The sequence below is a fragment of the Pocillopora verrucosa genome, chromosome 6 (assembly GCF_036669915.1).
Source record: "Pocillopora verrucosa isolate sample1 chromosome 6, ASM3666991v2, whole genome shotgun sequence".
Lineage (NCBI taxonomy): Eukaryota > Metazoa > Cnidaria > Anthozoa > Scleractinia > Pocilloporidae > Pocillopora > Pocillopora verrucosa.
Window position 1 is genome coordinate 17,514,540 of NC_089317.1, and position 14,239 is coordinate 17,528,778.

The 14,239-nt window shown below is 38.5% G+C and overlaps 1 protein-coding gene across 1 annotated transcript; it reads left to right on the top strand.

The window, feature by feature from the left end:
* The first annotated feature begins 488 nt into the window (after positions 1–488).
* Positions 489–13,049, top strand: LOC131775129 (fibroblast growth factor receptor 3-like). The gene is made up of 17 exons (XM_059091217.2): positions 489–593; positions 3,077–3,480; positions 4,668–4,698; positions 5,033–5,275; positions 5,515–5,787; positions 6,049–6,114; positions 6,438–6,563; positions 6,685–6,709; positions 6,979–7,196; positions 7,445–7,555; positions 8,092–8,282; positions 8,593–8,715; positions 8,998–9,071; positions 11,046–11,086; positions 11,464–11,560; positions 12,055–12,157; positions 12,353–13,049. Exons 1-17 carry the CDS (start codon positions 548–550, stop codon positions 12,425–12,427), a joined length of 2,247 nt encoding a protein of 748 aa, XP_058947200.2. The 5' UTR covers positions 489–547; the 3' UTR covers positions 12,428–13,049.
* The last annotated feature ends 1,190 nt before the right edge of the window (positions 13,050–14,239 follow it).

Below are 14,239 nucleotides of genomic sequence, written 5' to 3' on the forward strand. Positions count from 1 at the left end.
CTGAATTTTGAGAATTCTTTCGTACAAAGTAGCGAATTTTTAATATGCAAATTAAGGTCGAAGAGAAGGGTCTGCTCAGATCACGCTGGTATGAAAAATATTTCAGCTGAAGTTTCCATATTTTGTCTGTGAACTACCTGAATACATCTTGTAACTTGTAGCAAGATAGAATTCCGTGAGCTACATTGTTGCAGTCGCTGCTTTTGCAGCAAAGAAGGGAGTGACTGAAGTTTTTAAGACAATCAATGATTTTCTGCATCGGCCACGTTCGAAACCTATAACGCAATTGTGACTCATGATTAGCATATGTTTTATTTGAAATTGATCCAAATTGGCATTTTTTCAAACTTTGAAATTTTGTTTTCAATGATTGCACAGTTTTAAACATCCGCTCTCGGCTAGAACAATAGAGTTACGTGACCACCTCAGGGAGGGAGAGTTCCCGATTAGGCCATCATACAATACTTGCCTTGCGTACTCATCTGTCTGGAGCCTTTGTTCTAACAAACTGAGAAGGATATTCGGGCCAAGCCTCTATCAGCTAAAGATGGCAGTGGTAATCCCTATTCTAACCACTTTTCTTTGGATGAGCTGTGAGTATACAACAAAAGTTAAAATTACTATTTTTTGACATCAAGTTTAAAGAGCTAGTCAATATAAACTCTATCATGGTGTTTATAATGTTTTTCATGCTTTATAGCACACGCCACTATGGTATCGCATTGAATTTATGTAAATAAACATCGACTTAGGACATGAATCGGCAAAAACAGTTAATTGTGTCCGATAGCCGCAACCTCATACAAATTAGGGACCTTAAGCAAACCACGACGGCGACGGCAACGAGGACATGGAAAAACAAAAGATCTAATTGTATGAACCATAGCGCAGCACGTGAGTTTTAAAACTTTGTACATTTCTTAGCCTTCCTCTGTAAAACAACAACGTGAAATCACCACAATTTGCGTCGCCTGCGAACCGAGACCACGACGGAAATAATTTTAATTTCCGTCTGGAGCTCAACGTTTCTTTTATACGTTATGCTGAAGTTGAGGTGTGGCGCCATATGAGACCGTGAACAAATGCAGCCATTTTTGAAATTCTGATTGAAGGCAAAAATTCATTTTTTAATCGAAGTCTTCCTTGGCGTTGCCGTCCTCACTGCTTAAGGTCCCTAATATTCCAGTGACTCCAGTGTCCATGAACGTTCTTTTTCTTCTTTTTTTGTTTGTTTGTTTGTTCAGTCTATTTTTGCTCGCTGATGTTACCTACGGCTTCCTCGCTGCTTTGGACTCTAGTAGAGGCAAATTTCTCAATTCTCTCCTTTTAAGTTGTGTTCCGAATGTCGAACATCGTTTTGCTCTACTGGTTGGAATAAAACTAGTGGCTTCCAACGAGCGATTGGCTAGAAAAATATAGGATAATTTCCCTAGTGAAAAAAATCAAAACATTTCCCTAAAACTGCATTTTTCTCGTTGAGAACGAAATATCGTCTTAATTGAATGTTAACTATGTGTATTAGAGTTCAGCTCGGTCTTGAGTGACTCGATGACATTTCTTCGTCAATTTTCGGGCAAAGAAAAAAGAGGATCGCAAGAAATTGATGAAAAAGAAGAGTTTGAACTGGGTGGGAGATAAAAAAAATAATTCAAAACCACCGTTGGTCTGCCGCTCAGCATCTATATGTTAAATCAATGGCCACGTTTCCTAATTTGCAGATCAATTTAAACAAATAAAAGACAAAAACAAACAAACAAACAAACTGGTTATCAGATTTTATGGAAACAGAAAAGGTTTGATACAAGCAAAGTGCAACTCCCCAAATATTTTTATTCGGAAATTGATGAAACCTGGCTTTACGTCGATCCTTGAAATTCCGTTTTCGGTTATGACGAAAGATTTGAGCTTCTGTCTTTGGGTTATGGCAATATCGTTATCCGTCGTTGCCTCTTTGACTGCCAAAACCACCTTTCCAACTTGCTTACTTCAGTCAATCATCCCGTGGGGCCCGTAACACGCAGCTCCTTTGCGATTTGTCCTCTGCACCCTTTGTTGATGAGAGTTGTTGTCCTTTTCATACTAAGCATTTTCGATCTCCTGTCAGTATCTGTAGATCGTTTATAGAAAAACTGAATGAAATGCCATTCTTTGACTAGAGATTTTAGAACTCGCCAGCACTTACTCTATCAAAATAAAATTATTTTTTGAAAACACAAGCTAGATGAACATTGGAGAGATGAACAGGCAAGAACTTATAATCGACAGCCACACAGGGACAAATCAAATTTCGACCACACATTTGGTATTCCGAAGTTCATAAACGCATTTGTCCTCGTTTTTTTCAAGAAAGTTTGATCGTTATTTTTAGCATTATTCCTATACAATAGTTTCGTTTTCGATGGCTTGCGGTCGGTGACTTGAAGGGTAATGAGAACATTCACAATGTTTATGCTTTTAAATTGAACTGCCGAGTGACAGGACTCTCCTTTCGATCCTTTCTCTCGGTCGTAGGACACTCTGTTTTCAGGGTCTAATTCTAGTGGAACTGTTCCCGTTAAAACTGAGAATAACAAGGTTAAGTTAATGTTCTAATCTGTTAGAAAATACCCTCGGGATTGCAAGAACATTGTAACCTTTTAAAAAATAAGCAAGAAAAGACACAGAAAAATGGTTTCATGAACAATGTTCGTTCAATATACCCACCCGCATAACCAATCATTTTAGTTTTCGATCCCTTTTGATAGCAATTCTAGTAAATTTGGATAGTTGCCTTCATTTAACACGCCAAACTAATTTTGGTTTTCACCCGTCGTAAGAGAGCAGATATTGGCCCAATATTCTGCTCTCTTGCGATTATCAATCAGGATGGAGCATATTTAAAGGTAGAACCACAAAGCATTCAGGTGTCATCATTCTGAGTTAATGCTTTTAAGTTGACAGAACTTTTACCATCGAGTTCATATTTCCCTCTTTATCCCTGCTTTTTCCCTCAGCTTTTGTTTTTGTTGTTTTTGTTGTTTCGTTTGGCGAAGGGTTCTTCCAAGTGCATGAAAAACTTGATTAATTGGTGTTTTAGGTTGGAATGAAATAAGTGGCTTAGAAATAATCACTAAACCAAATGAAACGACAATTTCCTTCACTGGATCCAACCAAACATTTACTTGGAATTTTAACCTCACTTTGGAGGAGAAATCAAAGCAACCGACAGTCATCTTTGCTCACTGGAGAAAAGAAGGCGAAAGTATTTCAGGTTACCACTGGGTAACAGTTATTCGAGAATCAAATGGAAGCGAATCAGTGAAAAAATATACAGAGGCCTTAATCACAAGGCGTTTACAGTGGGTGGGAGACTTGGCCCGTGGCTTTGTGGCTTTCCAACTTCTGAACGTTCAATTAAAAGATTCTTCCGATTATGGGATCAGGTTCTGCATTGATCGTTGCCGTAATTTAAAAGAAAGTGGGTTTACACTAATCGTTCAGGTAAGAAATAATTTCTTTTCGAAAAAAATCTGTAACTTTCTAAAAGAGTACTCCACAGTTCGAGAAATGGTCATTTGCGCATTAGATAAACTGGAAGAGAAGAACTTTGTCAGGTAAAACGCGCGAGCTATAATCACTTCTTTTACATTATCAATGATGTCTGTTTCATCAAAAATCTCTTCTCCTTTCAGGTAAGCTTAGGCAGTCTCCATCATTCATTACGCTCAGCTCAATGTAGTCATTAGCTCCTTCAGAAAGAGAAATATCATGCAAATTCAGTCAAATATATTTACATATATGATTATAAATAGGGAAACTTCTTTTGTGATCGAGAAATAATCGAGGTTAGTATTTACTAATAGAGTGGATAGCTTTGAAGGCACGTCCTTTTTGGCTACTCATACTCCGAATGCCCTTTTTAATCAAAATTTCAACTCCGAAGATTGCTTTTCTAGTGTTCTGATTGGTTCACTCGACTCCGGTTGTCAGCTCATATTCCGAGTCACCATATATGGAAACGCTGTGTCAACTGTTGTAGAGCAGAATAAATGCTCCAAACATCCAAACGTTCAGGATTTCATGAAATTTAATAAAACAATTTTCCCATTCGCGCTTTTTGGATACGAGATTGGCTACAGACAACTCGACGCAGTGCGCCTTGTTGGCTATTTACCGTCTCATATCCAGCGCGCGCTCGTGGAAAAATTGCTAATCGAGTGAATCGAGCTGATTGGCTGTTTCGGAAGTGAATAATAAATTTACCTCAGAGTCGGTAAAAGAAGTGAATATTTACCTCACTGCTTCGTGGCTCGGTAAATATCCACCACTTTTCATCTCCTCTATCGTGATTATTGATAACTTTTACCTCCAAGCAACGCGCGCAGGAATTGCAGCAGGAATCGTTGTAGGAATAACCGATTTAGAACTTTTTCTGTGCCATACTGTCTCAATGTTTTAGTACATACTAAAGCAAATGCTCACCTCAGTGTCGGTGGCTTGCGATGGATATTTACCGAGCTGCAAAGTGGCAAGGTTAATTTCCACCACTAGCAGTGGTGAATGGTTGTGAAGTATACGAGTTTTCCCAGGTTTGCTTCAATGCTATGTTTTTTAGAGTTTTCACAGGCGGATAGCCACTTTGTGAAGTCTTGTAATTAGACTTAAGAACAACATTTCTGTCCTCACAGGATCCACCTCCATCACCAACGAGACCACCAGGTAATCCCTCTCTTTTCTCCCCTTCCTTAGAATACATAGATAACCGTTAACCGTTAACCGATCGATGTTCAATGCTTATAATTTTTTTGTCGAGAAATTTAATTGTTATTAGACAGGCTATCCTGAAAATGTACAACTCCATATGCTCAAATCACGACTGTAAATGTCAGTGATGGAGTCAGTTGATTGACGCGCAGATTGAGTTAGCGAGCCTTTTTGTGAGGAGTTAGCCTGACATAAGTTTAGAAGGGGTTATAGATGTTCCTAATGATAGAAATGGTGCAACCGTGTCTGATGCAGACGCTTGAGGTCATAAACATTCTTTGTCATGCAGAACCTGAAAATATAACCCTCGAGATTAAGGAAGGAGAACCACTGAACATCACTTGCCGTGCCAGAATGAGGACGGAAAGTACATCTGTCATGTGGCTGAAAGACAACCGACTCATCGAGAAAGGACGAAACAGATTCCTCTTCATTCAAAGTATAAATAAATCACAAGCTGGAAGCTATATGTGTGTTTCAATGTCCCAATTCGGAGATCACAGCCCGTCTTTTACTGCTGTTGATGTTCTATGTGAGTATTTTGAAGTGTGCCCAACTCATCGGTTGCTAGTTTAAAGTGAAGCCTCTATTTTCTAACAAGAGAATCCCGCTATCCATCCATAGATTTTCCCATAAAATTAATGCACTTTTGAAATATACCAGGAACTATTTGATGCAAAAATTTCACACTAGGCCATAGAAGAACCGATTAGGCCCGAGGAGTGTTTACCCTTGTGTAAATTTTTGTCCAAACAGTTTCCCTTCTTTCAGATGCACCGAAAATAATCAACCCTAATAAAAAAGTGGCTTTGGAGTTAACAAGAGGAAATTCAACCAGGCTTAAATGTACAGCCGATGCAAATCCTTCCCCGACTTTCACTTGGCGCACGCTCGATGGAGAGATTACGCAAGGCTTTTCACATACCTCAAACTCAAGTTCCTTGATAGTCACTCCCATAAATGATAGGGACTTTACAAGTTACATATGTTTAGCAAGCAATAAGATAGCGATTGACTCGGTGACGTTCACGTTGCACGAAAAGGGTAAGTGTAATAACAGCCTGGTCACGATATCTATTTTGAGTTAGAGCAGTTACCAAAGCCTTGCAACCCAGGAGACCTCAAAGATCATTATGCGGATAGAAACTCGGTTAGTTACACGAATCCACAAATAACGAGGAACATAGAATGCATGCGCACGGAATTAACGCTTAGAAAGTGGACTGTAATTATTATGACTGAGCCTAGTTGATAATCATGTCTTTTACTGGTCAAAACTATGATAAATCGTGAAATATCCCACAGGTATCAGAAAACACCCAGAGTTACACGAAGAACCTGAAACAAGTGCCTCCAAAAATGTCAATGCAGGTTAGTTCCTCAGGAGAAAAGTTCATGAATATTACTCTCTTGCATTCGGAATTCTTTTGAAAACAGTTACTTAGCTTAAATTCCGCCTTGTGATGAAAAATTCCAGTTTTTTTCTGGCGGGAAGACGCATTGGATCAACTTTGGGGCCATTTCATAGGGCAGACTGTGCTAACTGAGAGAAAATTCCAAATTTTAGGGAGTAAAGAAATATTTCAGTTTTCTAAGTTTCCTTGGGTTTTGTTAGAACCTGTATTTTCAATGTCCTTAATTGCCGATTAAATTAGATTATGAGTGATTTAGAAGAACTATTCTCTCGAAAACAGATGGCAGAGAGTCACTCACCAAGTACCTGTCTATAACAGCGGGCTTAGTGGTGATCGCGATCTTTGCTCTCTTCATCAAACGATATATGGCTAAGAGATCCAGAGGACAGACAAATCAGCGAACACGTGAGTAAATATCTGGTTAAAAACTAACCTTATAAATGATTTTGACATACATTGTCTTATAGGTTTATACGCTGTTAATTAATGATGCTGTGAGTAACGTGAATTAATTTTGCCATTTCAGGTGAAGAAGCCGATGAGCTCCAAATGTATGTATTTATAAATTCCTGAATGAATTATCACTCCCTATCAAACAGGAGGCAAGAGGTTTTCGCAGAATGAATACTTTTAAAAATAATGACTAACAACATAGACTAAAAAGCAAACCGACCTAATTCTCTTTAGTCGAATGTTTTTCTAGTGCCGTTTGTGTCTAACTCCAGTTATTTTTCCCGTCATCTCTGCCACTCCTCACTCTCCCCCTTCCCCCACCAATATGGCTGAGTATAGCCTAAGCTCTGACGTTATCTATTACCAGGGTGTCCTTGAGATCGCAAGCCACATGCAACGAGTTTTTTCCAAATGGAGCTTGCAACGTATCCTCATCGGGTGACCCTGAATGGGAAATACCGCGAGCAAGGCTGAATGTGGAGAAGGTTATTGGGCGTGGCGCATTCGGCGTGGTGTCACGAGGCTTAGCGTTTGATTTGCCGGGAAAACCAGGATGGACTGTGGTAGCAGTGAAGAGCGTTCAAGGTTACATTTCACCTTATTTTCCACTAAAAAAGACCTTTTGTACACTTGGGAACTAATAAAAAAAGACTCTAATACAAGAAATGCATGTACACTTAAAACCATCAAGCTTTGATCCGAGCAATGTCGTAAACATTTGATGAAATGATCAGTGTGGCGCTGGAGAGAAGTTAGATTTTATAGAATTGGTCATTTTAATGTTGATTAAATTCTGATTTAAATGGAATTTTGGTTTGTTGGTATTTACAAAGATGATGCTTCAGAAAAAGAGAAGGCAGACCTGTTGTCAGAGATGTCACTCCTTAAACACCTAGATCCTCATCCTCACGTCATCCGCCTTTACGGTTGTGTTACTACTGAAGGTGAGCTTGAGGTAGTGGCATCTTTGCTGTCAATGTCATCTGTGGAAGTGTTGCCGGGGTGCACGAGTCTTGCTTCATCGTTACGTCGTCCTTGCATGTATATGCGTCAGTTACAGTTTGTAACCAGGTGTGCTGAGATTATGCAATGATCTCAGCACGCCTTGAACTACTGTGTGTAAATTACATAGTGGAAAGGCCTTGTTTCCAAATATTCTTAGATAAGGGGATCTGCAAAGTTGCTTACAGCTCGCACAGCTGATAAAGAAGCTCCTGAGTCTAACCAAAGTCCTCTGAAGAGTGTTGTAAACGCATAGGAGAAAATTTATTTGGACAAATGGACTATATAATCAACATCATCTTCATAATTAGTTTACTTTGCGACACTTGTTAAAGACTTCTAAAGGAAATCCAGTCAGTCATGAACATGATCAGCTAACTCAAGTGTCTAGTGAATAAATCGAGAAATAGCTGATAACCAGAATATATTGTTAATTGAAGGCCACTTATAGTTAAAGATGAAATTTCTCGTATTTCAGCCCGGCCACTCGTAGTTGTCGAGTATGCACAGTATGGTGACTTGCTTGGGTACCTGAGGAAAAGCCGAGGAGTTCGAGATAACTACTACAGTGATCCCTCGGTAGAGCCCCGCACCAGCCTCACTTCCAAGCAACTGCTTCGGTTTGCTTGGCAGATCAGTGATGGAATGGACTACTTGTCGAAGAAAAAGGTTACAAAGTCACCTGTTGTGTGTCTATACGAAAGCTGGAGAGCATTGTTACAACAATTCAAAAATTTAATCTGCGACTAACTCGCTGCTACTTTGCTCACAGGATATGTTGGAGAAGTCTGTGTGTTCCAAGATTTCATTACCCTTAGCAATCTTGCTAACTCTGGGACATTAAGGCCCTTCAGATACGTTATAATTATTACTATTCTAATGTTGATTTTTTTAAGTATCAGGACAGAAGTATAGATACGAATATCTATGTTAACCCAAGTAGTTCGAAAGTCAATTTATAGCTATATTTCGTCACTAGATCATTCATCGCGACTTAGCCGCGAGAAATGTTTTGGTTGGTGACGAAGACGTTTGCAAAATCACAGATTTTGGAATGGCCAGAGATGTTTGGGCAGAAGATATATATGTTCGAACCCACGAGGTAATTCTTCACAACATATTTGGAAATAACTTGTATCTGAGCCGATTGATTTAAAAGAGTGTACTTGTTAAAAAAAAGCACAGTTGTTAGAAGTTACTAAATAGCCTACGTGAAATTAACCTGCTCATCATTTTTTCGAAAACCACGCAACTGCAAAGTGTGCACGTTTGCGATAGGGCAATTTAATATAACATAAACGATAACTTTCAGTTTCGAAATACAATATGGAGAGAAAGTGTTTAAACTCACTCATGATTATGTTATTGTGATCTTTGGTTTTAGGGCCGTCTTCCAATTAAATGGACGGCTCCCGAGGCTCTATTTGGAAGTGGTGCATATACGACACGGAGTGACGTGTGAGTTTGTTTTGTACATAATCATTCGCCCAAATATCACGAGAACATATTGTGAAATTCCCTGAAATAATCAAAATCATAGCAGCGTGCGTGCAAGTCCTATGAAATTGCTAAAGAGCCACCTTGGTAAAAATTCTTAATTTCGCAATGGCTATGCATCCATAAGATGACATGTTCGGTTTTACTTCGGCTGAAACTTCCCGTTCAGTTTAGCAGCGAAGTTCCAAATTTTCAAGACTTTTTTTCTGTTCTATCCCGATTGAGATAGACCTTAGGAAGCTCAAAATGGAAAGAAAATATGCTAAATAGAACTCGTTTCGAAAAAAGATTAACATGTCGCTGTTTCAAGCGACGAAATTAGTTTCTGAGTCGACGAAACTTAATTCTTAAACGCGATGGGAATTATGACCGAAAATAAAACTGGGTTTTGTGACTTAAACTGAACCTTTGCGACGTTAGGGACTCTGCATTAGAACGGTAAATATTATTTTGAAGTTTTGATGTGTCCCAAAAGTGTTGTTTAAGAGAAGATTTTGTTGTGAAAGAGTTCAGAATTTTCCTCACAAAGCTACGCAATTTTCTGATCGTAAATTCAGGTAAACAACCATTAAAGCAGGTAAATCTTCCACTCGGGTCTCGTAAATGCAAGAAGTTTTGAAATTTTTTCGTTTCGATTTTTTTAACGATTGATATATTTATATTAATAGCCGTGAATTCTGGTAAACAACGATTCAAGAATGCTGAATCGATATCGCGCTTGTAAGAATTTCGTTCGTTTTTCGCCTTCTGAGCAGAAAATTTACAATTATTTGAGTAAATATTTCTTGGTCGTTTTTGCCGGGTAATGTATTCATAGTTTTTGGGTAGAACAGCTGACAGTTACCAAGTGGACCCAATACAGTTGTAATAAGGTCTCTTTTATTTCGAGTGCGATTTGTGTCTGCATACCATGTTATGAAAGAATTGGTTCATGCTTCAGCTTTGCGTATATCGAGTTATGGTTGCGCGCGGGAAGTTAGAATTACGCTTCTCTCGTGCGCTCCAAACTTCCAGCGTGCACCCAGAACTCGATATACGCACGTTAAGCATGGACCAATTCTTTCATATTTTGCGTTTGAACACGGGACGATGGTCTGGACTGTGGGAATCTCAGTTAGGAAGTAAAACGATAAGAGAATCAACCCCTTTTTTTGTTTCTGTTTTACAATTTGTGTTATCAAATAATTTTGGTTGACTAGTTTTGGCACGATTCATTGAGATCAACGAAATTATATTCAGTGCAATTTTCTCTTAGTTCTCTTTCAAACCGCTTTTATCAGCTTCTGATGTTCAGCTCCGGAAATATACTTTTCCAAAACAAGAATGGACAACTGAAAGGACTTGATATTGTCATTTAACTGACTGGCTAAGCATCGTTAGCCCCCTTACTCCCAAGATCTCATCAGAAATTCCCCTTACTCTTTTTCATTCAATCCTTATGATGTTACTTTGGAGAATCTGGCATTGGATCAAATAAAAATCCCTTTATTGATAATTTTCTTTATTCTCGTGACTTGTCTGCTAGTATTGCGATATTGTAAGGGGAAATTGTGTCTCGATCACTCATGAGAGTTAAAGGGTAAAGCTAAGGCACTGTTCCCAGGTTCAAGCTCTCCATCCTGCTTCTCACTGGATTTCGTCTTTGTTGCCCCCCCTCCAGTTAAATTGGCCTCCTGCCAGTTGGGGCTCTTAAACATTATGGGCCGGTAATTTAAACCAGAGCCGTTCTTTCACAAAATTGCGTTCTAAGCCATCTTCAATTTTTCCGAACTTTTATCTGATTAATGTTTATTTTCAATTTGTTTAAACTGGAAGGCCATAATTTTATCAGTTTTTAACTGATTAGTGTTAACTCCAGCAAACAAAGTGTTTTTATCATTCAAATGAAGCAAAACATTTGAATAGGCTCGCGTTTTTATTATTATATAAATTTAGGTGGAGCTTTGGTGTGGTCATGTACGAGATCTTCACTGTCGGTGAGTTAAAATTTGAGCTTACTGAATGCATAGATGCAAGCGGCTCTGTGATTTTCAAGTATTTCCTTAGGACGTACTCGTTATGTGAAGTTGTTAGCGATCAGGCAAAAAATAACAAAAGAGATAATGACAGAAAAAAAAAAAAAACGAAGGAATACAGCGATAAGGTCCTGGGATCCCAAAATCGCTCTCAAAGGAAACTCCTTCCTGACATTCCGTATTCAGTAAACAACGCTTGTTTCTGTCATGGGGTTTTCACATACTATTGCCTGTGCATGTCGTCAGTCGAATAACGCTTCTTAAGATTCACTATGATGTTTTAGGTACTCTTTTTCTAATAAGGATTACTTTTTAAATTTTCTGTAAACACTTAATAGGTGGTGACCCGTTTCCAGGGGTGTATATGAGAGATATCCCAGCCATGTTGAAGAACGAGTACAGGATGCCGCGCCCAAAATTTGTCAGTGCAAAACTGTAAGTAATTATTATCGTAATAATTATCGGCAGTTTTGCCATCTAATGTTGTTATGTAGTGAGAGACAACATTGATATTATGTCTAGTTTGAGCATGTTATATGACGACCTTTCCCTGTTTCGTGCTCATTTTTAAGTACCTGTCTATGAAAGCACGTTTAAGGAAGCTCGGCTGATGGGGCCAGAAACCAAAAGGAATCTAAAGTAAATGGAAGTATATACCTGCCTCGCTGTATCGATTATATACCCGCCTTGTGCTGGTTTGTGAATAGTTTGGGAGCTTTAGTCTTATTAAGCCACGCTGTAACAAGATGTAGGCCTCTATATTGCATATGTGTACTATACGTTGAAACAAATCCATTAAGGAAAATCTTTACATGAAAAATATACGGAAGATCGAAAGGACGTCATAAGTTAAGTTAGCTAAGTGTATATTCACAATAAACTCTTATTATTATTATTATCATTATTATTATTATTTTTCTTTCAAACAGGTTCAAAATCATGATGGAATGCTGGAAGACTGATCCCTTAAAGAGACCAGACTTTGAGTGTCTACGGTCACGAATACACAGCATGACCAGGGATGAAGAACAGGTCAGGACTGAAAATTTGATTAAAGAGCCTTGGTCCATTGATGTGTGAGATATCTCGTCAGATCTGTACGTTTAAATTAAAATCAATTTTCTACCCTCTCAAAGCCATTATGATTATAATTTGACAATATCGTGGCTTCTCATCTAGTTATTTTTCTCGTATTTGTTTTAAATGGTCGCTTTCTATTCTTCTTAGGACTATGTCAACTTGGAAGGGCTGTTGTATGAAAATGTGCAACCAACAAGTTTTACAGAGGAGTGTTCGGCATAGCGATTGAGCTAAATCTAACGAACGTTAACACAGATGTAGTTCCTAGGCAAAGAAAAATATAAACAGGCTAAAAGCCAATGGCAATCAAAGAATAGTAAAGCACGTTCGATGAGATATTTTTAGTGAGAAGGCCGGGAGTACCGGAACAAAAGAGAAAAGGGAAATGGAGGTAAATTAATACATTTGTACTCTAAAACAATCTGCTATTTCTAGTAAAGTACATAGAAATGTTGCAATAGTATCAGTGGAACAATAAATTTGAACCATGTTTAACAAGACCAGGGTGAAATGAAGGCAATTTGATGCAGTTGTCTTCCAAAAAAATCTGCCACTTACATGACTCCGCGTCTTAGTTTTCTGAGGACGAGTCAGGGCCAATTTCCGAGTTACACAGCAAGGTGATCTCGATGACCTAGTTTTCTGAACACAAATCAAACTGTGCAACTTAATGGGCTAAGTAAAAACATGGACATGAGAGTAAAATTATTTCGTAGGAGTTCACATTCATCCGTTTTGATGACACAGCTATAGTTTTTTTTGTCGAAGATCAAAGCCCCAAACTGCAGTTTAACAACGGGAGTCGAACATACTTCTGTAAGAGATAACCCCATTATTTATAAGTCAACATATTAAAAGGCAAAATTTACCACTTATCACTTCACTGTGTAACTTATCGAGTTCGTATCGAATTCAAACACTCTCTCCCTTTCGCCAGACCGCACTTGGCTTTGTGATGATGTCATTCGTTTTTGACGCTGCTAGTATTCGTCAGAGATTAAACAGTTCATACCCTCTTGGTATCCTCCGTAAGTCCCATGAAATTACGCACTTAAGTCTATATTATATCTCCTTTGTCGAACGCAAAAAGAAGACGGAAAAATTGATGTCGTTTGCACCTTTGGTTTAAGGTGCAGACACGTGAGTGGTAATAGTTCAAAATCTACTTAAGCTTCAGGTGTCCTACCATTAGTCGAAAAAATACAACACATTGAAGTAATCGAGTTTCCCATCACTTTTCCCTACATTTTAACGTCGCCTTGAAAACGGAGTGACTACTCGGAAACGTCGCTTTTGTCTAAACCAGTAATTGAACTGGAGCTGCAACTACGATATGGGTTCCCGCCTCTCAATAGTCGAATTCCTGAGATTAAGCTCTGGACGTGAACATCGTTCACTAAATTTTCTTGGTCAGGGAGTGAGGAAGGATTCCATTGGTGACCATTAATTACCATTTAAAGTCATTGACTCGAGAAGTGAAGATATTAATAGAAATGGGGAAAAACTGTACATTCATATATTATTTAACGAATAAATGCCTATATCTACAGGATATTTATGCGTGAAGTATCTGTACAAAAACCTAGAAGCTGCGTAAATGTACTCCTCACTACCTGCATATTGCAAGTAAATTTTTAATCCAGCGAATGCGTTTGTAATCAGTATTTAAGAGCCATAGCTCAACGTTTCAAGTTAAGAGAGGGATCATCGAATTTTTTATTAAAACATCATTTAAAATGGCGCGGCAACTTAATTGAAAACAAGATGCAAACAAAGGAAAGACTGTAATTGATTCAAATATGACAAATTTTAAAGCTGATTAGTTGTTAGGAAAGGCAGTCATCTTTGATCACACGATACTGCAGTGAGCTTTTTCGTTTCCAGTAGCTAGCGAATTATGAAATTTAGTACGGTACACACTAAATCACCATGGAAACGAAGCAAATGAGCTCAGCGGAAGGGGACTAAGGATTAGCCTGTGTCTGATTATGTTGCATAGTAGACTTTGCACTTCTCGCTCGAATGCGCACAACA